This window comes from Sinocyclocheilus grahami, unplaced genomic scaffold (assembly GCF_001515645.1).
Source record: "Sinocyclocheilus grahami isolate Dianchi unplaced genomic scaffold, SAMN03320097.WGS_v1.1 scaffold239.1, whole genome shotgun sequence".
Taxonomy (NCBI): Eukaryota; Metazoa; Chordata; class Actinopteri; order Cypriniformes; family Cyprinidae; genus Sinocyclocheilus; species Sinocyclocheilus grahami.
Window position 1 is genome coordinate 829,873 of NW_015505418.1, and position 26,466 is coordinate 856,338.

Consider the following 26,466-nt stretch of genomic DNA (forward strand, 5'->3'; position numbering starts at 1 on the left):
GTCACGCCCGCACTTCAGTCAAGAGGTAGTTCCAGCCCTGTACTGCGAAGCTAAAGCAAAGGTGGTCGACGGTCTGAAAAAATCAGAGAATGTGGCAATAACGACTGACGGGTGGACTTCGCGGGCTTGTCAGAGCTATATTACAGTCACGGCGCATGTTATTACCACAGAGTGGGAAATTAAAAGTTTCGTGCTTCAGACTCGCCCGCTTTTTGAGTCACACACTGGAACTAACATAGCTGGAGTTTTAAAAGCGGCTATACAAGAGTGGGAGCTTGAAAGGGCTCCTCATAGTACTGCTGTTGTTAGTGACAACGCACGCAACATGGAGGTGGCAGTGAGAGAAGCCGGGTTGTCACCGCATATTAAGTGTTTCTCGCGCACATTGAATCTTGCATCGCAAGCAGGTTTAAATGTTTCTCGCGTCAGTCGCTTGCTTGGTCGCGAGAGAAAAGTCATGGCTTTTTTTCACCGCAGTGCCACAGCAACAGCTGTGCTCGCGGAAAAGCAAAAGATGCTTGAGATCGCATCACAAAAGCTTATCATGGATGTGGTAACACGATGGAACAGCTCCATTTTAAATTGTTCAAAATATCGTGATATATATCGTATCGTGAACCCAGCATCGAGATACGTACCGTATCGTGACCTGAGCATATCGTTACACCCCTAAAATATATATATATATATATATATATTAGGCTAGCATACACTACCAGTCAATTTTTGTCAATTTATTGAGAATAAATCACAGATCTATAAAAATGGTATTATGATGGTATTGTCACTGACATATTAAATGCTTAGTAATCTAATGCAAAAATCTTTTGGTAACGCTTTAAAATAAGGTTCAGTTAGCAGGGTTTCTGTGGGTTTTAAAGTCTCTTTAAAAAGTGTTACATTTAGTTATCAAATTTAAGGCCTTAAAGTCTTAAATTGTACAAGAAAGTCTTAATTATGATTTCAAGAGGTCTTAAATTTGGGGACGGAAAGACCTTAAACTTAGTCTATGATTTCATGAAATAAACACGAGCGCTGCGTGTTCAAAGTTCGGTGCTGCACTGCTTTGTGTACACAGTGTTAACGGGGAAACCGTTATATTTCTACCAAACGCTCCACCTGCTGTCAGAGAATGAATGAGCATTTTCAATAAAACTTTTGTTCAGACAAATGCAAAAATCGAGCCATGTTTTTACCCTGCAAACATGCAGAGCTTTAAATGTGAACTGGTGGATCGACAAGAAGACAATGCATTATAAAAATCTAATAGGGGTGTGCGATTTTGCATGGTCTGCGATAATATCGTAATTGTTGTTTTAACGATGTGCGATTTGATATTATCGAGTATATCGTGAAAAGCAGACAAAACGCCTACAGAGTGCGCGCATACATTACTTGATGAAGTCTAGTAGGTTAGACTAGCGCGCGTGCGCATTTATAGTGCGTTCTTTCACTACATGAATCAGTCTATTAAAATGCATTTAGAATTATAGATATGGGGCAGAAAATGTATATTAATATCATTTCATATAGTTAATATCACACGAAGAGTGCAGTTTTTTTTTTTTTTTTCTCAAATTCAGCATGATTACAAATGTGATATTGATTTTATACAACAGTTCAATAAACAAGTTAATATTAAGAGCCTTATGTTTTAGACGCCATATTTCTGGTTTTTGCTCTATTTCTCCAACAAAAATCATTCCAAACAGCCACAGCGCTGTTTTGTGTCTCCTGAGCAACATAAGGGTGTTTAGTTCCTGAATGAATCAACCATTTAAATGATTCTGTTCAATCGCGGTGACTCACTTAACAGTGACACTTGCTGCCACCTACTGGCGCTTTTAATTTCACATTTAAGGTACCTTTTCATTTTTTTTTTTAATAATTTCAACCATCAGTTTTTAATGTTTTGTTTAAAATATCAAAACATTAATGCATTTGTATCTATGTCCCTCTGAGCTGCGTTAAACCGCGTGTATCTAAATGCCACTAATGCATCTAAATGCCACTTCTAATGCAGCTTCTATGTTTCCTCTGCATTGCAAAGATCAATTTTGTTGATACTGATTTCATTTGCTTGGTAACAGCCCAAATGCAAGAATTTGACTCAAAAGATGGTGCAACCTTTTAGAAAAAATGGCTTAAAGATAAAAATGCACACAAAACCTGTTGGAAATAATTAATGTCTATCACCGCTGTTAACTGACCACACAGAATATGAAGAATATCAAAACATTCAGGAGTCAGCTGTCGGCACAATTAGAGATAAGGTATCACCACAATAACACACTCAGCAAAATATTGTCTAATTATTGTTATCGATAAAATTATCGAGAATTTGTCAATATTTCACACCCCTAATTCATTTAATTGATATAATTTATTGATAATGGTTTAATATAATAATTAATACTTTTGACTCGTCTGTTTTCTTAATGGTTTAAAGGCTGAAATGTCAAGTTTATCATTTTATAAAACTCTTTGTTTTTGTGAAAACTTGTATCTGAACTGTAAGTTATGCTTTTTACAGTAACTTTACAGTTTAATATGGTACTATAGACATTGCCCTACCCCGCTCATATGGTATTAATTTTAAAAAGGTCTTAAATTTGAGCTTAAAAATCCTGCAGAAACCCTGAGTTGGTTAATGTATTAACTAACATCAATGAACAATTCATTTTACAGTATTTTAATAATCTTTGTTAATGTTAGTTAATGAAAATATAGTTGTTCATTGTTGGTTCATGTTAATTGACAGTGCATTAACTAATGTTAACAAGCACAACTTTTGATTTAAATCATGCATTAGTAAATGTTAAAATGAACATGAACTAAGATTAATAATTTTTTTTATTTAAATATTTTATTAAATGAATGGTCCATGAAATTAAATTCAGACATTATCTTTTGCTTTAGATTCACAGAAGTAAGAACAAATGGAAATTTCACCTGAAAGATGGGATAATGAATCTGAACGGGCGGGATTACGTGTTCTCCAAAGCCATTGGAGATGCAGAGTGGTAAATGGTGAACAAAACCCAAAACTGTCCACTCTTAAGGCAAGACACATCAAGACCTGAAACTGTACATTTCAGGAGATTCCCAATTTGGGGGCTGAAGAGTAACGTCCCAGTGCTACTGTGCTGTTTGCGCGATATCGGCACAAAAATAACGTGCCATCCAAGAGATTTGTTTCTTTCTATTTCCCCCTCCTTTTAAGATGGCTCTTTTACCTGTAGAGTTTCACAGGAGTACGTAACTTCTCTTTTAGAGCAATATTCTTGCCCCCTCAGATGTAAGAAAATATTTTAGGCGCAGGGAGCCAATTTTAGCGCCTGGCGCTAACTTAAGTTGACTGGTGTGTTGAGACGGCCTTTTTACTGCAACCGTGTGTGTTTTGTTGGTGATTTCCGTAGCTAGGTCAGCCGTATGAATCCTGTGTAAAGCGAATCATCCAACACGAGGACTATTTCATCACCATTTGCCACCTTATACAAACACTAAAACAAGCAACCAAGAACTGTTCCAATAAATTCCTTTCATATTTGCTATGTTTTTAGAACTTTGTATGTTCAACAGCAGAGATACCAATGAAAACAGGCAAGTTAAGTGTAACGTTGTCGATCTCACTAAATTGTTAACGTGTTTGTACGTCTGTCATGGACTTTTCTAACTGTACTCTGGCTAAAGATGTGCTCTGTCAGTATGATGCATGTTTTTGGGCAGTGCATCACAGAGCTTGCGTCGTCCTCCGTGTGTTTGTGTGCAATTATTGCGTTAGGTGTCAATGAAGTGCTCTGTCAGGCCACCCTTCATACTTGCTATCAGGCTTATTTTACACATTTCTAGTAGTTCGTATTTATTCCTGAAGCTCAGGCAGCGTCGAATTTCGGGGGATGAAACCGAACTGTGCTCTTAATGATAGAAATGCTCCTTTCAGCCCGTTCTCTGCTGAGGAGGATTTCAACACCTGATTCTGTGCATTGTGGAGCTTTATTTTATTTTGTCCTCCATATTTTGTTTTATAGTATTTAGTCTGGCTTTTTAAGTGGGCCCTCATACAGTCTGGGAAATGACAGGGTGGTGTTCTGTGTCTATGTTCAGCAGTTGAAAATATTGACATGCTGGTTTATTATATTATGTTCATTCTAAGATTATTCAGTGAAATGGCTTGGACTAGTGTTGGGGCTTTTTTTTTTTATTTAATTTTTTTTTTTTGTAGTTCATTACGCTCCTTGTTTGTGCCTTTCAGATTTAGTTTAGATATCAGGTCTTTTGTCTAAAGGGGAGAGCCTTTAACAAATTCTACAAACTGTACATTTCGCTTTGCTTTTCTAATGGTAAGTAAAGAATACTTCAGAACTACTGTCTGGTTTATGTGATTACCAATCAAACTACTCTGTCTCTGATTCTCATCTCTATGAAGGCTGTGTTATGTAAGTAGAGATCTTTAGTATTTTGTTGAAACATTGAGTTTTATTATTTTTGCCTTTGAACTTTATTAAAGCACTATTAAAATTGACTCTTATTCTTGAGCTGCTTTTGCCTTTTGCAATTTATCTTCCGATCAATGCTGCCTTGAACTTCAGTATAATTTATGTATTCATATGTAGAATTTTTTTTTTTTTTTTTTTGCAGGGCTGGATTCTTAATGTCAACATAAATGTTGAAATTGACCTTACTGAAGATCTATCGTTAATTATTCATTGCGGCACGTTACAGTCTTGTATGTGTTTTTCATCCAAATGTCATAAATAGTTCTACCTATGAAACTACTTTCCCTTATTGTCATGCATTGTGGGTTATTAAAAATAATAGTCGAATAGCTTTAGACATGATTTTAGCAAACTAAGCTCAGCAAAAATGTCCTCATGTTTTCAGCAAATTTCTTTACGTGTAAATGTTTTACAACTGAGACGTAAACTGAAGTTTCACAGGCGTTTGATGAACAAAGGGAATAAAGAGTTTCAGAACAAAGAAGGTGATCGTTGTCTAAAGTCACAGTGAGTATCTTGTGTCCACCAGCTGTTTTAAAGGGATAGTTCACCCAAAAATGAAAAATAAAATGATTTACTCCGCCTCGAGCCATTCTAGGTGTATATGGCTTACTTCTGTCAGTCGAATGCAATCAGAGTTGTATTTAAAAATGTCCTGGCTCTTCCAAGCTTTATAATGGAAGTGAATGGGGGTCAACATTTTGAAACTCAAAGTACATCCATCCGAATTAGAAGTACAAACCGATTTTGAAGATAAATGTTGGAGGATTTTGATAAAAGCCAAGAGGAGACTGGTTTTCCTTTGCTGTAAACACAACTTGGTTCTCGAGAGACTAGCATAATTTCTCGGAGCCGTGTGGGACACTTTTTATGATAGATTGATGCACTTTTGAATTTTTCAAAATCCCATTCACTGCCATTATAAAGCTTGGAAGAGCCAGGCCATTTTTTTATATATCTCCAAATGTGTTCATCTGAAAGAAGAAAGTCATATACACCTAGAACAGCTTGGGGCTGAGTAAATCATGGGGTAATTTTCATTGTTGGGTGAACTGTCCCTTTAAGTACAACAGTGGGATCTCATCCTCATGGACTGCATCAGATTTGCCAATTCTTGCTTTGATCTTTCAACAAGGCACTTGCAAGTTCTTGAACCTGTCTGGGGGGGAAACTGGTTTCGTGGTTTGCCACTGCAAGGACGATTAGCTGTCCTCCCTGTAGTACTGTCTTAGGCATCTTATATTACAGACATTGCAGTTTATTGCTCTGGCCACATCTGCAGTCCAGGCCAGGAACGCTGGACATCTTTCTCCTGGTGTTTTTCTGAGTCAGTAGAAAGGTCTCTTCATTGTCCAGTTATTATAACAGTGACCTTAATTGCCTGCCTCCTGTAAACCATAAGTGTCTTAAGGACTGTTCCACGGTAACAATTGTTTATGGTTCACAGAACACGTATGAATAATATTGTTTAAACCCGTTCCAATAAATATCTATAAAGCTAATTTAGATTTTACAGAATTCTTCATAATACAGTGTCCTGAAAAGGGACGTTTCTTTTTTGTTTTGGTTTTCTTTTTCTGTTTTCTTTTTTGATGAAATTACTTTTTTTCTTGTTGTCATATGATACTGCCTGTGCATACCTTTTCCACCCTTGGAAATGCAAAAGTGTTTATATATATTAATCAGTTGGGTTTTAAAATACCAAAACTATTGCCATAATTACAGGTGCATCTCAATAAATTAGAATGTCGTGGAAAAGTTCATTTATTTCAGTAATTCAACTCCAATTGTGAAACTCGTGTATTAAATAAATTCAATGCACACAGACTGAAGTAGTTTAAGTCTGATTATTTTAATTGTAATGATTTTGGCTCACATTTAACAAAAACCCACCAATTCACTATCTCAACAAATTAGAATACTTCATAAGACCAATAAAAAAACATTTTTAGTGAATTGTTGGCCTTCTGGAAAGTATGTTCATTTACTGTACATGTACTCAATACTTGGTTGGGCCTCCTTTTGCATGAATTACTGCATCAGTGCGGCGTGGCATGGAGACAATCAGCCTGTGGCACTGCTCAGGTGTAATGGAAGCCCAGGTTGCTTTGATAGTGGCCTTCAGGTCATCTGCATTGTTGGGTCTGGTGTCTCACATCTTCCTCTTGACAATACCCCATAGATTCTCTATGGGGTTCAGGTCAGGCGAATTTGCAGGCCAATCAAGCACAGTAACACCATGGTCATTGAACCAGCTTTTGGTGCTTTTGGCAGTGTGGGCAGATGCCAAGTCCTGCTGGAAAATGAAATCAGCATCTCCATAAAGCTGGTCAGCAGAAGGAAGCATGAAGTGCACTAAAATTTCCTGGTAGATGGCTGCGTTGACTGTGGACTTCAGAAAACACAGTGGACCAAAGTCCTCTTTTCAGATTAAAGTAAATTTTGCATTTTATTTGGGAATCAAGGTCGCAGAGTCTGGAGGTAGAGTGGAGAGGCACAGAAACCATGTTGCTTGAAGTCCAGTGTGAAGTTTCCACAGTCAGTGATGATTTGGGCTGCCATGTCATCTGCTGGTGTTGGTCCATTGTGTTTTTTGAAAACCAACGTCACTGCACCCGTTTACCAAGAAATTTTGGAGCACTTCATGCTTCCTTCTGCTGACCAGCTTTATGGAGATGCTGATTTCATTTTCCAGCAGGACTTGGCACCTGCCCATACTGCCAAAAGCAGGTTCAATGACCATGATATTACTGTGCTTGATTGGCCTGCAAACTCGCCTGACCTGAACCCCATAGAGAATCTATGGGGTATTGTCAAGAGGAAGATGAGAGACACCAGACCCAACAATGCAGATGAGCTGAAGGCCACTATCAAAGCAACCTGGGCTTCCATTACACCTGAGCAGTGCCACAGGCTGATTGTCTCCATGCCACGCCGCACTGATGCAGTAATTCATGCAAAAGGAGGCCCAACCAAGTATTGAGTACATGTACAGTAAATGAACATACTTTCCAGAAGGCCAACAATTCACTAAAAATGTTTTTTTTTAATTGGTCTTATGAAGTATTCTAATTTGTTGAGATAGTGAATTGGTGGGTTTTTGTTCAATGTGAGCCAAAATCATCACAATTAATAGAACCAAAGACTTCTTCAGTCTGTGTGCATAGAATTTATTTAATACACGAGTTTCACAATTTGAGTTGAATTACTGAAATGAACTTTTCCACGACATTCTAATTTATTGAGATGCACCTGTATTAGTTAAACTTTGTTTCCCCATTGACTGCAGTTGGTCTGAACTGAGCTTGCTTTGCTGCAGCAGATGACTTGTCTTAATGTGTTGTTCCTTACTACAATGGTCCACTAGGTGGCGATATTCCCTATACAAGTAATTGTTGACCACGTATGAAATCATAAGTACTAGCTTAACTGAACTGCTTGGCAGACTGCAGCTGTAGTGGTGATGGCTGAGGGAGCAAAAGGTGGGTTAAAATCCATGATTGTACAAATAACAACATTTAGGGAGTAACACTAAAAAACGAAGTTTGCGTATTTTCACCTTATTCTTTTTTTCTTGTCATACCTACATTTAACTTCTTCCTCAGTCACGACATAAATGCTTCATCTGCAGTAAAAATTCAGTCTATTGCAGTGCCACACCTCCCTTCTCCTGAATCAGCACTTTTTTGCTGCAGGTCCATAGCATTACCCGCTGAGGTTGATTGAGCACCATATGAGCATATGTCTCTCAATCTCCCATGGGTCCGCTTTCCTCCATTTTTTCTATATGACATTCCTCTCGAATTTTCTATCACAGTCCATGTCCTAATACCTATTATCTCCTTTATCCCATCCATTCCTTTCGTCTGAGGTCACAATGCCACGCAAGTGTACGTGAATTCACCATCTGGGTTTATATGCCTCATCAATCTTCACATACACTCCATTAGGCTTGTAATGGAGAGGACAGCTGTGTTCATGTCTCGGTTTCATAAGAATTTTATGCCTGCAACAACATCAGCAGATTATAATGTCTCCCACTCTCTTTAAAATAGGTATGTTTTGGTGTGATTGTGGAAAGTACAGCAGTAACCCTGAGCTTTTACATTTATCACTGTCTACACCCACTTTACAGCTCTTCAGTGTCCTCTGTGACCCCGGCAGGTTGTTCACAGGTTGTATAGAGTGCTGTGTGTTGAAGTGTTTTTCCACGTGGACATCCTGACAGTTCAAACCTAGTGTACGTTATTGAATACTCACAAAACACAATGGTTATGGAGGAAGCAGATGATTCAAGCAGTAGAAAGACGATAGTCAAGAAACATTATTTAGGATTCTGTACTTCATTGTTAATGATTTGATTCAGTTTGGGAGCTTTATGGATTTTTACATTTGACTAAAAAAGGGTGTTAAAATAGTTGCAGTTAGTGGTGGTGCATGGTCTCCTATAAGTTAAGGATGTTGGGGATTTGGATTTTTCTCAGGGACTCAAAAATTTTAAATTAGTTCACCCGATGGATCATTCTCTGAATCATTTAGTGGCCCTTGAAGCCAGTAGATGGGGACATTAAAGGAGCAGTCACATGTTCCGAATTCCAGTCATTTCAATAAGAATACCTACAATTGAAAGTTTAGCTTGAGGCTGAAAAAATGTCCAACAGAAAGCTGGATTGAAAGTCTTTTGTGTGAACTGTGTGCTTCATGCATTGCTATAATATTGATAGACATAACATCAAAACCACCTGCTTAATATCATGTAGGTCGCCCTCATGATGCCAAAACAGCTCTGCTGCATCGAGGCATGGACTCCACGAGACCTCTGAATGTGTCCTGTCGTTTCTGGCACCAAGACATTAGCAGCAGATACTTTAAGTCCTGCAAGTTGTAAGGTGAGGCCTCCATGAATTGGATTTGATGGTCCAGTACATCCCACAGATGCTCAGTTAGATTGAGAACTGGGGAATTTGGAGGCCAAGGAAACACCTTGAACTCTGTCATGTTCCTCGAAGCATCCCTGACCAATTTTTGCACTGAAACAGGCCACTCTCTCTAAAAGAGAGCATGATTCATCAGACCAGGTAACCTTCTACCATTGCTCCACGGTCCAGTTCTGATGCTCGCATGCCCATAGGTGCTTTCAGCGATGGACAGAGGTCATCATGGGCACTCTGGCGTTCTGCAGCCACGCAGCCCCATACACCGCAACTGAGATGCACTGTGTATTCTGACACCTTTCTATCATGGACAGCATTACTTTACTTATTTCAGCAGTTTGAACTACAATAGCTCTTCTGTGTGATCAGACCAGACAAGACTAACTTTCTTTTCCCATGTGCATCAATGAGCCTTAGGAGCCCATGACTCTGATGACAGTTCACCGGTTGTGCTTTCTTGCACCATTTTGGTAGGAACTAACCACTGCATACTGGGAACACCCCAAAAGACTTGCCGTTTTGGAGATGCTCTGACCCAGTCATCACTATTTGGCCTTTGTCAGAGTTACTTTTCTCTTGCCCTATTGTCCTGCTTCCAACTGACTGTTCACTTACTGTCCAGTAGATCCTACCCCTTGGCAGGTGTTATTCACTTCATCTGTCAGTGGTTTTAATGCTGTGGCTGATCAGATTATACCGCAACAATAAGCGTCCAACCGATGTACAGGATGGAAAAAAGTCTTGCCGTGGACTAACCTCTTTGTGAAGAGTGATGAGGGAGTGAAGTGACCAGAAGCAACTGAATGCTACAGCTGAGATGGAGTGTACGGTTTGATGAGAGATTGAAGATAGTAAGGAGCGAGACCGCTGGCAGTATTGCAGGCCAGAAACAGTGTCCTTAATTTCATCTAAAGTGCACTGACTGTTCTTGAACACTCTCTTGTTTCTTCTGAGAGGACATCAATACTGGTAGTGGAATAAAAGGACTGGGAGAGGCATCTCTATCTGCGGTGTAATGGAAAGATCAGACTTGGCTCACATGCTGGTCTGTGACCTTATGGGTTTAATGGCCTTAGAGGCCATGACACAGTGCAGGGTTCGGTAAAGCTAAACTGATGCAGAAACTGATTTGTTACTTCAGACCAGGAGAGACAAGATGACGAGAAACTGACATCAGATAGTCCTACCATTGCCGTGGACTAACCTCTTTGTGATGAGGGAGTGAAGTGACCAGAAGCAACTGAATGCTACAGCTGAGATGGAGTGTACGGTTTGATGAGAGATTGAAGATAGTAAGGAGCGAGACCGCTGGCAGTATTGCAGGCCAGAAACAGTGTCCTTAATTTCATCTAAAGTGCACTGACTGTTCTTGAACACTCTCTTGTTTCTTCTGAGAGGACATCAATACTGGTAGTGGAATAAAAGGACTGGGAGAGGCATCTCTATCTGCGGTGTAATGGAAAGATCAGACTTGGCTCACATGCTGGTCTGTGACCTTATGGGTTTAATGGCCTTAGAGGCCATGACACAGTGCAGGGTTCGGTAAAGCTAAACTGATGCAGAAACTGATTTGTTACTTCAGACCAGGAGAGACAAGATGACGAGAAACTGACATCAGATAGTCCTACCAATACGATATGTGCAGAGGCCCTGTGGTCAGACTGTTAAAAATACACATTTACACACATGAATGTATGCACGCATCCCAGGCTCGTCTGAAACATTTGAGACCGGGAAGAGCAAGGCGATATGCTGTAACATGCACATACGATTAAAAAAAAAGCACACACCCACGACCTTATGTAATAAGGACTCTGCTGCTACAAAAAAGACTCCTCCACTTTATACATGATGAAGCAATGTGTAACAACTGATCATGTATGCATGCCTTTAAAGAGATAGTTTACCAAAAAATGCTAATCATTTACTCACCCTCATAACATTCCAAATAATCAATCAAAATCAAATTTGTCACATACAACTATACATATGACATGCAGTGAAATGCTTTTTACAACCACTCCTTAAAATGCAAATAATAAAGGTAAGACGTTTAAAAGTTAAAGAATAAAACTAGAATGCAGGAATAAAAGAATTTACAAAGAACCCGACTTTCATTTGTGAACATAAAAGAAGATATTTTGAAAAATGACAGAAACTAAACATGACCGGAGTCCACTGACTTTGTATGGACAAAAAAAAAGCATAATAAAATAAGTGTTTAATGTTCAACAGAAGAAACAGTAATGTCATACAGATTTGGAAAAACACCAGTTAAAACCAGAATTGTCTTTTTTTTGGGGTGAACTATGCCTTGAAAAAACGGTTTATTCTTGGGTTTTGCAGAAAGCAGCGTTCTTAGCCGTAATTTAAACGCGAACGCTGCTGTTTTCTTGCCTTTCAGGAACTTTGCAGCACGCTGTTCAGCACACAATGGCCTCTGACTGAACGCGCCGTGCGTACGTGGCGTTCTAACAGGTGCTGGAAGAGTGCGCATGTGCGATAATTCAAGATTCTGTAAACACGGCCGTAGCTTCTGTACCTTTTAAAAACTCGCAGCAGGCGTTTTTCTAGTGGGTATGTACATATAGTCATTAAGCAAAAGATTCTTTAAAAGTGTCAAACTTCAAAGCAGCGCTGAGACATTCAGGATCAGACAAAGAATACATTAAGCTTTAAAAACCACAGGGGTGGAAACACAAAGTGATGGAGCAGACGCTCACCAACCCCACCTGCAGTTTACATCCCGGCCAGCAGGAGTCCGTACGCCGGCTGAATCTTTCATTCGGTGCTGCAGGCAAAACTTTGTGTGTGTGTGTGTGTGTGTGTGACCGACCGTTGCACTTTTGACTGTCCGCTCACTCTCTGTGACCAGTTGCACAAACATAGACACTATAAGTATTACAAACTAATTTGACCAACTAGCAGTTAGCCAAGGGGTAATCGGTCTTTATTTTTTGGATTCACTTTAGGCCAATCTACCTGTTTGTTCTTGAAGAAAATAAATTAGATGACTAACTTTTTAAGACTAGTCTAAGCAGGTTTATGCAACCGCTGCTGTTTCTGTTGTCCTCACTGGCCTCTCTATGAGGGTCCCTTTTTATGCCATATGTAGCTGTAAGTAATAGTGGACAACATTTACATTTAGTCATTTTGCAGACGCTTTTATCCAAAGCGACTTACAATTGGGGGATACATAAAGCGATTCTTCTTAAAAAGGCAAACAGACACAGGAAGTGCTTGTAATACCAAGTTTCTAGACATTGTTCAAATAAGTACAAGCTAGAAAGAGAAGGAATAAGTAAAGACTTTTTTTTTTTATGATGAAGTCAAGCAGCTACGAAAGAGATGAGTTTTCAGCTGCCGCTTGAAAATTGTCAGAGATTCAGCATTCAAGACTACTGTTTTGCCAGAATGTAAAATGAGTTATTTTATGCATTCAAATGGTTTCATTTTCGTTTGTAAAAAAAAATAATAAAAAATAGCTTATATTGTGATCTCGAATTGCACTATATTTTAGTAGGCTACATGCATTTGAGAGACGTTCTTTAATGTGAGGCTATACATACATGAGTGCACTAATCGCCTTTTTGGTAACTTCATGGCTTAACTGACGACAGAACTACATTGTACGTTCATAGTTTCTCGTTAGCTTTATATATGATGAAGCGATATAGAGCGTGCGCCTTTCCTTGTGTGCTGGTCAAGCTCAGGTCAGTACTGCTACACGGTCAGTTCGTTGCGTCCTACCTATACTCTCTATCAAAGCTATTCATCTGTTTTTAACAAGTAAAGGAAGCCCCGCCAATCGGCAGGGCATCAAAAAATTACTTTATACTCATAGTGTTCTTCCCCACGGAAATCTTTAGTAAAAGGCGAAAGATTTATACGATCTGAGGTAAAACATGAGTGTACTGCTGCTCTGCTGAAACCAGGAGCTGCCAGACCAACGACAGCCCGCTGCAGAACGACGGTAACACTAACCTTCGCTATTAGCGCACATTGTCAACTCCGCTAAACGTTAGCAGTATCACTAAAGACTGTTATCCACATATCGACCGAACCAGTATACTCACATATAATGAATAAAAAGCAATGGTTTGTGAAGTAACGTGTCGTGTTGCATTGTGGGAAGACCGTGTCGTGCTCTTCCTGAGGCGTCATGCTTCTTCCCGTCATTTCCGCGACTCGAGGTCTGACCTGCAGCAGCTCGGGGTTCAGAAGGAATTCAACTGGGTTTGTTTTTAATAATATATAACCGCATAACAGTTCTCGGTGAAATATCAAAACACTGGAACAATCTCGGGCGTTCCAGCAAAATCCTGCTGCCGCTCGGAGCAATAAAGTCGTTTGAACGCAGGCACAGATTCGGGAGAGAGGAACATTGTGAATCTGCACGACTCGTGCTAATCTCTGCCCCAGGTTGTGTGTTGCCCTCTTTTCCCAATTCAGCCTATTATTCACGTTTACAACAATCTCATGGATTTACTTTCCAGACTGAGTTGTGTCACTGGTTGGCGACACCAAACGGCGATGGTCTTGCTTTGCACTTTTAACGTTCACTAAAAGTGTACTTGGCAATACATAGCTACATTATAGTTTATGACAAATAAAAATACGCCTAGTTTCCGGCATTCGTTCAGCATTAGTCATACTTTTAACGCATCATCAAAACTCACGATAACAAGCGACCTCACATCATACTCCTCTGAACTCATTTGTAAAATATGCACAGGTCATCATCACCATATTTGATCAAAATATCTTTTTTTCCTCCCATATATAAACGCAAACTTGGCTGATCTAAACCATGTTTTAATTTTTATAACGTAAGGTTGCTTTGTTAACGTTTAGGCAGTAGCCTACACTAAAAAAAAAAAAAGACTACAAAAATGTCATGTTAAGGTGTTGCTTTGCTGTTTCTTTGTAATTCTTTGTGAAATTTAGCAATTTCTGAGTGAAAGTATTTGTGTGTGTGTGCTGTACACACACACACACACACACATTTAATGTTTAATATAACTGATAGCAGAAATATATAGTGAAGTTTATTATTATTTTAAATTGTAACCTTTATTCGTCAATGTAATATATGTGGTCTGTATTTATTGTTCTTTAATAACCACTAAAAAATATGCACAGGTCATCGCAACAAAATAAATTAAAGATGAGAATAGACATAAAACCTTAAAAATTCAAATGAGAAACAATGGCATAACTTTGGTATTTTCTGTTTGGAGCCAAATAGATTTATCATATATACAGTAATAAACATATACAAGTGTTTTATCATTTGCACTGATTTTGCAGTTTAGTGTCTTGAGTGAGAGACCTGGATTTGTATATCAGAAAAACCTGCATATGGCTGTGTTGAAAGGCCGTTTTATGCACATGTACTGTATGCACAGATGCCTGTGTTTGTGCGTTTGAGTGCCTCTGTGAGTAATTGAGATCTGCTGCGCAAATGCACTAGCGCAAACTACACAGCATGGTTTGCTGACTTTGCTTAAAACCAAACGCAGAAAAGAGCACAAAGACAGAAAATGTTCGATTTTATCTTTCTCCGGTGGCGCAGAAAATCAAACTATATCAGCGATTTTAAATCTCTTAAGATCTCTTTAATATCTCAACTACTTCTCCTAGACATCAATTAGATTAAACAGAGAGCATGTGCAAACTTTGCTCCTGCTTCTCAGATTATTCCCTTAAGAAATCTCCTCTAGAGATCTCAACAATGTCATAAACCTAACCATGAATTCCTTAAAAATCTGAGTTAAAAATGAAGCAAAGAACAAGACTTTTTGTTGTCAATTTGTGTGTGTTTATAAAAAGATAGCTCTCAATCAAAATATACTACATTCACTTTTTCTGATGGTATGTTGCTCTCAATCTCCCAGTTTCTCCATGGTCTGTGCCATGCATCAGAGCCTCTGATAGATGACACCCATTAAATAGTAACAAAGTCTCCCTCCTCAACTTCACCTGACACTCTGTCGTCTGCAAACTGACACTCTGGAGATGATCCAGGGATGAAAGGTACACTAATGAGCTCAATCGTTCGGTTTACTTTGGCACTTACCCCAAAACACCAGCTTACCTTTCAGGGCAGCATCTAGACAGACAACCGCCCTATATACTAAAGCCACCCGGCTCTTTATCCCCTCACATCTGTCTAACTCACTTAAAGGAACACTCCACTATTTTTGAAAATAGGCTCATTTTCCAACTCCCCTAGAGTTAAACAGTTGAGTTTTACCATTTTCGAATCCATTCAGCTGATCTCCGGGTCTGGCGGTAGCACTTTTAGCTGCAGCTTAGCATAGATCATTGAATCTGATTAGACCGTTAGAACCTCGCTCAAAAATCGAGGTTCAATGATATTACGCAATGATATTACGCAGCGCCTGAAAATAGTCCCAGCTAGGTAACTTCCAATAAGCCTATTTTCAGGCACTGCGTAATATCATTGCGCCTGCTGCACCCATGGTACGGCAGCAAAGTTCCTTGATTATTACACCGGAATGAGAGTATAGTTTCTAGCCATATCGGCCTAGAAAATCACAACTTTTCATTTTCCGTTGGTCTTAGTACACGATGTAACGATATACCAGATTGTGTCAAAGCAGCTTTACAGCGTTAAACAGGAAAAACATGTGCTGATAATGCAAGAGCATGAAAACAGTCAGTTTGCCAGTTAAAGTCAGTTCATTGTTGATTCAGTGATGTCATCATCCAGCTAATTTCAGTCAATTCAGTGCAGTCAAGTCAACAATGCTGCCAGAAATTGTGTCCACTACTAAGCAAGCCAAAGGCAAGGAACCAAAACTCAATCGGTGACAAAAATGGAGAAAAAACCTTGGGAGAATTTAGGCTCATGGGGCCAGTTCTCCTCTGGCCAGACAAAACCAGCATGGTGTGGTATAATTCCAGGTTGTAACACGTGTCAGATTGAGCAGAGGACTTGTCTAGTTGTCGTGGTCTTGTGCTGATGAGGTATTCACAGAGATCTGCCTCTAGGGTTTGTCTAGTTGACATGGTCTCCACTGACATTCAGGGTGGTAAAGGTGGTCTCTAGGTGCTGATCCACCATCTGGGCTGGATACAGACTGGATCTGGTGGCTACGGTGACCTCAGAATAAGAATAAAACAGACTAATATTAGTGGATGCCATTCTTCTTACGATGTAACAAGTACATTGGGTGTTATGGGAAGTGTTCCCGGAAACTTCCTGTTTCTTGTAAGAACTCTAGCTGCTGCATTTTGAACCAGCTGGAGTTTGTTTATTAAGCACGCAGAGCAACCACCCAATAAAACATTACAATAATCTAACCTTGAGGTCATGAATGCATGAATTATCATTTCTGCATTTGACATTGAGAGCAGAGGGCGTAATTTGATATATTTTTAAGATGGAAAAATGCAGTTTAACAAATGCTAGAAATATGACTTTCAAAGCAAAGTTTGCTATCAAATAGCACACCTAGGTTCCTAACTGATGAAGAATTGACAGCACAGCCATCAAGTGTTAGGCAGTGTTCTAGATTATTACATGCAGAGGAGTTTGGTCCAATAATTAACACCTCTGTTTTTTTCAGAATTTAGCAGTAGGTAATTACTAGTCATCCAGTTTTTTTATATCAGCTATGCATTCTGTTAGTTTTATGAATTGGTATGTTTCGTCTGGCTGCAAAGAAATATAGAGCCGTGTATCATCAGCATAACAGTAAAAGCTAACATCATGTTTCCTGATTATATCTCCCAAGGGTAGCATGTAAAGTGTGAAAAGCAACGGTCCTAGTACTGAGCCTTGTGGTACTCCATAGTGCACTTGTGAACGATATGATATTTCTTCATTCACTGCTACGAATTGATGATGGTCAGATAAGTATGATTTAACCATGACAATTCAATTCCACTAATACCAACATAATTTTCTAGTCTATTCAAAATAATGTTGTGGTCGATAGTGTCAAACGCAGCACTAAGATCCAGTAGCACTAATAGAGAGATACAACCATGATCGGATGATAAGAGCAGGTCATTTGTAACTCTGATGAGAGCAGTCTCTGTACTATGATATGGTCTAAATCCTGACTGTAAATCCTCACAGATACCATTTTTCTCTAAGAAAGAACATAGTTAAGAAGAGACTATTTTTCTAGTATCTTTGACAGAAAAAGTTAAATTTGAGATCGGTCTGTAATTAACTAATTCTCCAGAATCAATTTGTGGTTTTTAATGAGAGGCTTAACAGCCATTTTGAAGTTGTTTAGGACATATCCTAATGACAATGATGAATTAATGATATTCAGAAGAGAATCTATGACTTCTGGAAGCACCTCACTTAGTAGCTTAGATGGTATATGATCTAACATACATGTTGTTGGTTTAGGTGATTTAAGTTTATACAATTCTTCCTGTCCAATAGCAAAGAATGAGTGGAATTGATTCCCTTTGTAAATCCTCACAGATACCATTTTTCACTAAGAAAGAACATAGTTAAGAAGAGACAATGTTTCTAGTATCTTTGACAGAAAAAGGGAAATTTGAGATCGGTCTGTAATTAACTAATTCTCCAGGATCAATTTGTGGTTTTTAATGAGAGGCTTAACAGCCAATTTGAAGTTGTTTAGGACATATCCTAATGACAATGATGAATTAATGATATTCAGAAGAGAATCTATGACTTCTGGAAGCACCTCACTTAGTAGCTTAGATGGTATATGATCTAACATACATGTTGTTGGTTTAGGTGATTTAACAAGTTTATACAATTCTTCCTGTCCAATAGCAGAGAATGAGTGGAATTGTACCTCAGAGAATCTATAGTACACTGTCTGATGTGATACTGTATCTGACAACCTCATGGTTAGAATTTTATCTCTAATAGTATTGATCTTGGAAGTAAAGTTGTTCACAAAGTCATTACTGCTGTGTTGTTGGGAAATGTCTGCATCTGTTGATGCTTTATTTTTTCGTTAATTTAGCAACTGTATCGAATAAATACCTAAGGTTTGTGTTTGTTTTCTTCTAAGAGAGATGAAAAGGCATTTTAAAGGCTTTTCTGTATGTAGAAGTACTTTCCCTCCATGCAATACGAAATACCTTTAGTTTTGTTTTCTTTCAGCTGTGCTCCATTTTCTGGGTGCTTCCCGGCTGCAGCTTTAGCTATATGGAGTATGCACAAGACAAGATAATGATCTGAGATATCATCGCTCTGCTGCAGAATTTCAATGCCATCATGCATATCAATTCCATGTGATAGTCGTCTTGACACATGTTGTCTAAAGAGTTTAGAATGTCTATAAATGCTCATCCCAATGCATCTTTTTCATTATCTACATGGATACCTACATGGATGCCAACAATTAAGACTTTATCTGCAGCCAGCCCTAGCTCAGATAGCAAACCAGCAAATTCTTTGATAAAAGCCCCTTTCACACAGTAATACGAGTAAATTGGCGAAAAATTACCAGAACAAATTTACCTGTATTTTTTAAAATGTCCTGTTCACACATGATCTCTTTACGGTAATTTGCTGGTAATTTACCAGTAAAGTCTGAATGTGTGAAAGGGGCTAAAGTCTTTATGGTGCCCTGGTGGCTTGTATACAGTAGCCAGTACAAACGTCACAAGGAATTTATCATTAACACTTATTACATTAGATAATGTTATATAAAGCATGATTACTTAAAACAAATTATAACTGAAACCAGACCTCTGAGAAATTATTAAATTGTTACCCTTAAATTTGTTTGGACATTTTTTGTATTTGCTAGTTCGGGAAACAGACAGTCTCTGTAGAATGCTATCTAGGTGAAAGAGTGTCTATGTGCTGAGAATCACATAGACACAATATCTGACATCGTACTTCCACGTTCACACACCTCTTTAAAGGGGTCATATGATGCGATTTCAAGTTTTCCTTTCTCTTTGGAGTGTTACAAGCTGTTCGTGAATAGATAAGATCCCTAAAGTTGCAAAGACTAAAGTCTCAAACCCAAAGAGATACTCATTATAAAATGTAAGACTCATCCACGCCCTCCTAAAATGCCTCATTTAAACACGCCCCCACATGTCTACGTCACTGTGTGGGAAGATTTGCATAACACCGCCCAAATGTTCATGCAAAGAAACATGGCGTAACTTTATTGTTGTTGTCACCACCGCCGCCATGTTGTGAAGACGCTGTGCGTTTCGTTGCAAAAGCGAAAATACTTTGTTTGGCCTTCCAAAAGAGGACACGACTAGAAATCAGTGGTTAAGTTGTATTTACAACACTGTTCCGGAACAGTTCAACCCAAATATTCAGATGTATGCAGCGCATTTTATGGAGGACTGTTTCCTGATCCTGGGAGAGTAGACTACAATGCCGGCTGTTCTGACAGACTGTAAGTACGTTTTCATATTTAAAGAATTTTCCACTGATGATTCAAACACGAATTTTGAGCAGTGTAGCGCTTGTTGTTTGTCGTTTCTCCGATTACAAATGCAGACATGGTTTTATGTTTATGCTGCGCGATGCAACGTGTAAAAAGACAGTATAAGTCATTATAATCCGTAATTATGTCCCCACTGGATGCAACAAATGCCTCGTTTATAATGGGTTTTAATGTTTTTGTCTCGTCGCTCCAGCGCAACACAACACATAAAAAGACAGTATAAGTCATTATAATCCATAATTATGTCCCCACTGGATGCTACAAATGCCTCTTTTGTAATGGGTTTTATTGGTTTTGTCTCGTCGCGCCAGGACACAGCATCACAGTATGGTTAGGGGCGTAACATTTCCGTCACACGCTTGAGGTATTCAGCCAATCACAATGCACTGGATAGCTGGCCAATCAGCGTACACCTCACTTTTTTTTTAGAACGATGAGCTTTGTAAAAATCGACGCATTTCAGAAAGGCGGGGCATTGAGGAGAAACATTAATGTACAGTATGTGGAAAATAATGTGTTTTTTTAACCTTAAACCGCATAAACACATTTCATTACACCAAATACACAAAATAATGTTATTTTTAGCAACATCATATGACCCCTTTAATGTTATTTTTATTGATCTCCGACTGGTGAAGTCGAACATCATTAGCGCCAGCGTGAATAACGATCTTACTGAATTTACGTTTAGCATTAGCCAGCACTTTTAAATTTGCCAAGATGTCAGGCGCTCTGGCTCCCAGTAAACATTGAACTATGGTGGCTGGTGTATCTATTTTCACGTTCCGTACAATAGAATCACCAATAACTAGGACTCTTTCAACATGTTTCTCACTGAGTGTGGAGAACCTGTTTAATGTTTTGATCGGAACGGAAGAGCGGTGTTTTGTCCCGCAACTATGCCGCCACCCAGTCGCCCTGCTGCGGGGGCTCTGCAATTGGAACTGAACAATTTAAGGGACTCGCTAAGCTAGTCGCATCCAAAGCCGGATCTAGGCCCTCACATTCTTGCTATCTTCAATTATAGTTTGGATGCATGTTTCCCTGCATTTATCACTAACGCGCTGTGCTAGCGGTTTAGATTAAAAAGTGAACAATGTCAAATTAGTTTGATAGATAGTATCAGAAATATGGTGAGAATTAAGGTATATTTTAGCAGTTTAAACAACAGAGTGATCATAAGATAGAGATTCCAACACAGTGCCAGCCCGTAGGCAAGATAACAAAAATAGGCCCCACTAGTGTAAAAATTGTCATAGCAATTTAAACATATGACAAGTCTGTCTGTGATCATGGGCGTCATTGCATTTATAAAACTAATACTAAAGCAATAAGTATTATGAATAGCAGTCAGAACATCCTTTTTTTTCGGCTCCATAAAGATACCGTTTGGATTCCGTTTCTACTACAATTTCACTTTAATCTCTCTATCATTCTTTCATTTCAATTCTAAAATCTGAACCAACAAAATCTGCACACAAAATCTGAACTGTAACTAGAAAAGTTTTCAGATAAACTTTTTCTTTATTTGCCAGAAATTATAAATAACACTAAGTTTTCTGTGCCTGTTTGTAGATCTGCACAATTTGGCCCAATTTTTAGTTTTAGTTTTTATATATCAATATGAATACTAATAATTCTGATTATAGTTATAACTAAGTAAATCATTAAACAAAGTAATAATTATTGATAATGATTATTATTAACATAGTTTACAGAAAACTGCAGCATGACCTGTTAACATGCAGGAAGTTTATAATTGTTTAGAAAGGTCTAAGGATTTATAAACAGTTAACAGTAATTTTTAAATTTTTGTCAGGAAATATTATGCATCCACTGAGAGAGAGAGAGAGAAAACTCCTCTACACTGGAGAAAAACATATTACCCAAAATAAGGTGTAGTGAGTAGCTGTAGTTTCATTCATACTGGTAGCCGGAGGGCGGCCTCATGTAGTAAAACCATAAGTGAACAATCATAAAATTAAATACTCACAAAAATCACGTTGGAGGAAATTCCTAATATGGACAAAGGCATATGCTATCGCTGCAGTAGCTGAATAAAACGCAGATAGGATGTTTTAACTGATGAAGAATGAAGACAATAAACATACGATTGTGACTAAATGGTGTATCTCTGTTCTTCAAGCCATCACGGGTATTTTTTATATGCATAATGTACAGTATATTTATAATGCAATGCTAATCAACATAGCCTTTATCACTGTATAGAATATTATAAAGTGATTGTGCCTCATTCTGTGATATGAAACCACGTCAGATCACAAAAGGAAGTTATTTCAAACACTCAACTGATGTTATGAAATGAATTTAGAGCAAAAACGTCATTAAATGTGTTTAAACGCACTGTACAGCCCTGGTGCGTCATCTGTATGTGTGTTGACTTAAAGGGCCGCTGTAGATTGATAAGTGTTTGACATAGGATAGGAAAGTATGCAGAACTGTCCATTTGTATAAAGGCCTAGCTCTCGCAGTACTTCGATGTCAAACACCGATCTGTCTGCACCGCACCGCTTGAAGTCGAACACACCTTGAAATTTAATTGACAACCTCGCGGCCTCGGGTCCCTCCCCTTAAGGCGGGGCCCTAGGCGACCGCCTGTACCGCCTGTTGGACGGGCCGGCACTGTTCCAACAGAAAGACTAAATCGCAAACCACTCAGCAGCACGCCTGACAGGACTTTATTTATTACGACAAATAAAGTCTAATTTGTAAGACATAAAATTATAATGATGAAAATAAAGTTGCCATTAAAAAATGTAAAGTCACAATTACAACAAATAAAGTCACAATTATACAAAATGTATTAATTATAATAAATCTGATTTATAACTTGCCAGGTGTAGAAACCTTAAAATCACATTAGTACTTTTTTCCTGTTAATTTGAGTATTCTTAGAACTAAAATACAATCCACCCATATTAACGCATCAGAGCATGTTTGTTTATTGTTGTGGAACTTTATTTGATTCAACTCAAACACCTTGAGCAGAGTTTTGGACACATATCACACTGTACAACTGATTTGTTATGACTTTTTCCAGTCCCACACAACCAGTATGGAGTATCGTGCCCCAGTCTTACACAACAACGGCTCTACTTGGTGAGTCGATTTACCTGTGGGAGGTCTGAACATCTAAAGGCAAGTGTTACTCCACCACAATAAAAGTTACACAATCAAATGAATCATGATTTTCACATGTAGGCTTGTTGGTGCAAAACCCCGGGAGGAACAGACTGAGATCTTCAAATGAAGAATAGTTTCATTCGATAATGATTTGCCCTATGTTTGTTGATACAGGAGGACACAATGATCCCCCACAACAATAATAGAACAGGCTCCATGCTGTAGATGTGCATATCATGTTTCTCTTGCACATGCGTCAGCTCGAATGCAACGGACTCTCTCTCCATCTGTCTCGCCTCACAGACAGAATCAAGACGGTCAAAGTCAGTGGCTGTACACTCTGTCCCTCCTCTGTTTCTGCTACGTCAGGGATGGAGTCTTGTGACATCACTGTACACAGATGACTGAGTTACTGAGGAGAACCTAGACCGACAACACAATATGTAGTGGGACTCTTTTTCTGGTTCCTTGACTTGTTTTGTCTGTTTAGACTATGGCTACTATCATACTACATTTATGTGCTTCTATATATTGCTGACCAGTGAGCGACGACTAGATGCTGTCTTTTCTGAGTGAATCATTCATTCAACTGGATTAGTTCAAAACGATTATTTGTTTTGTTTGAAAACGTTCAGAGAACATTGAAACGTAACATTCCCATAATGTTTGCCGAATGATAAAATGGAATGTTCCTATATGTTGAGAGAACATTACGTTTTCATAACTTAATGGGAACCTTATCAAAACGTAGAACCTATCTTTGTTAGCCTTGTAACTGGACTTTTGACTCATAATCCTGTAGCCCCGGACTTCTGTACTAAACCATGCTATACTATACTATGTACTGTTCTAAACATTTAACCTTAAAAAGTGCATCCACCTGTGTGCTCCATGAGCGCAGTGCACCTGTGTTGAAAGCTTTTAAGAGGTGTACGCAGGTGTTTTTCCCCTGTCCAAATTAGCAGGACACACAGACATTGTGTCAGACTCAGTGCAACAACCTCCCTCTCTTTCTCTCACACTCTCACTCACTCACTCACAGCTGCAGAGAGAAGCAGCGCAACACACACCAGATAGAATCCGCCGTACAGCAGCACACACAGCGCGATGGTGCGTCTCAGGACCGCGTCGCCCAACTTAACTGCGTTTCAACGCGGAATCACACTCATGGACTTGTGGGCAAATCAGTTCAAGTGTTTAACCCGGGACTAAGAAAAATTCACAACTAACTATTTCCAGGACCCTTGAGCAACGAATGAGCTCATGGTGATCTCCACAGTACGGACTAAAGACGCGCCAAGCACGGTCACCTTCGCTGTTGAGGAGACTTGCGAGAGGATCCCAAGAACAGCATCGGCTCAGTAACACAGAAACATTCCTGGCCAGCAGCAACGACCGAACCGGATCCCGCAGATCAATGAAGAATGCGCGAGCGCACGCACAGTCGATGAAGCCGGCGGCGGGATCATGCGTGTTCTGCCCCAGCCGAGCTTGCAGTCACTGCGGCTGGTGTTCCTCTTCGTCTTCGTCATGGATGTAGCGCCGTCCCCGGCTCTGACCGCCGGGTGCCCGGACCGCTGCGTGTGCGACGACCAGCTGGTGGTCCAGTGCGCGGGACAACAGTTAAGCGACTTCCCCGTGGACATCCCGCTGGCCACCCGGCAGCTGATCATCTCCAATAACCGGATCGGCGACCTGCCGGCGCTGCAGCTCAACTACCTGTCGGACCTGGTGTACCTGGACTGCAGCAACAACTCTTTGACGGATATCTCCGAGTCTACTTTTGGCAACCTGCGCAAGCTCGCCTACCTGGATCTGTCTTTCAACACCTTGACGCAGATCGAGGACCGGACGTTTGGCCCGCTGGCCAGCCTGGTGATGTTGAGGATGACGGATAACCCGGGGCTGTCGGAGATCCACCCGGACGCGTTCGCGGAGAACGCGGCGTTGCAGGTGCTGGACGTGAGCCGCAACAACCTGACGGCGCTCAACATCAGTTCTCTGATCGCGCTGCCGGCGCTGCGCTCTCTGGGGCTCAGTGGGAACCCCTGGAGCTGCGACTGCGACACGGAGGACCTGTGCCTCTGGATCCAGATAGAGGGCTTCAAGTTTCAAGGTGAGATGCGCTTCTTGTCTTTAACTGGTCTGAAAACTTTCCAAGTTCAACTTTAGCGTATAAAACAGACGATGTTACAGGCATTTTGGGAACTGTATGTGCCATTAAGTGATATAATGGTATAATAACAACCTACCTGAGCTATTAGAACCTGTTTGTTACTGTAAAAGCACATGTGGATTGATATAAGTTATTAAAATGTGATCAAAATTACTCCAGTAATTGCGTCGTATATTATAACTTAAAGACAGCACAAATGTGATGGTTCGTGGAGGGAATTCTTCCACATATGTGGAAGATATGGTGATGTCAAATGTTTTACTATGTAAAAAATTATTTTAATAATAATTTACCATAGCATAATGCTTATTGCCAATTGTTTATTATTATTATTATGTCGGTTATGTGATAATTTAGGCCTAAACATTTTTACAATATTTTACACTACACTGACATGCTGTCTCTTCAAATATAATTTTCTGCTGTGTATGGTAAGGTCAAATAAAGCCAATTAGCAGTTTACATATACATATACAGTATATAGTTTTTAGCCTAGCTTTAAAACTAGAAATACGAATGGCTACTCCATAAATCATTCCATAATTTAGGCCCAACAACAAAACTATGAACAAAGTTTTTATTGTGTATCATAGATCAATATAACGAAATTGCCAGTAAGTAGTTGTTTAATAATTAAATGACTTATAATAAGAAGTTACTTAGAGTACACTCTATACATATTTATACATAGACAAGCACACTGGAGCAGGTTATAATCATCTCTTTCAGCTATGAGCCAAAGTATTTAACCACTGCTGCATTAACAAATGTTATTGCCTTTCCTCCAGGCATCATAATTGAACGTAATGGAAGTGCTGATTGTTAATTAGTCATTTAGCTGATGATTTTATACAAAGTGTCCTTGTACACGTATTATACAGTCTCCCAGGGGTAATTTGGAGTAACGTTACTCGATCAAGGGCACTGTGTGTCACCACTAACAAGCAATGAAGTAGCCACATTTTCAAGGTTGGATAATATAAATGTAATAATTTAAGATCATTTCAAATTATTCGAGCACTAATCTGCAGCCTCAACTGAAGTCTGACCAACAACCCGCCTAAATTAACCAATGGAATACTTTACCAATGCTTTTTCATTTTTCCTTCGAGCTACACTGCAGAATGTAGAAGTTCAATGTTAAATAATTATCAGTGAAATATCATTATTTAAAAAAAAATACGTATTTGAGGTGATTTCAATTCATTCCAGTCAGTGCCCATCAAATGACCTTATAGTGAAGGAGAGAGAGAGGAAGCCAATGAAAGTCC

The 26,466-nt window shown here is 39.2% G+C and overlaps 2 protein-coding genes across 2 annotated transcripts in view; both read left to right on the plus strand.

Moving 5' to 3' along the window:
* Positions 1-4,538, plus strand: part of gtf2a1 (general transcription factor IIA, 1) — a 25,879-nt gene extending 21,341 nt beyond the window's left edge. Inside the window, exon 10 of the mRNA XM_016289042.1 lies at positions 2,920-4,538. Within this exon, the coding sequence (XP_016144528.1) occupies positions 2,920-3,027 (108 nt within the window). The 3' untranslated portion in view covers positions 3,028-4,538. The remainder of the gene's footprint in view (positions 1-2,919) is intronic.
* Positions 4,539-23,902: 19,364 nt separating this feature from the next.
* LOC107597850 (leucine-rich repeat-containing protein 52-like) overlaps positions 23,903-26,466 on the plus strand; it is a 31,505-nt gene continuing 28,941 nt past the window's right edge. Inside the window, exon 1 of the mRNA XM_016289044.1 lies at positions 23,903-25,135. Within this exon, the coding sequence (XP_016144530.1) occupies positions 24,487-25,135 (649 nt within the window). The 5' untranslated portion in view covers positions 23,903-24,486. The remainder of the gene's footprint in view (positions 25,136-26,466) is intronic.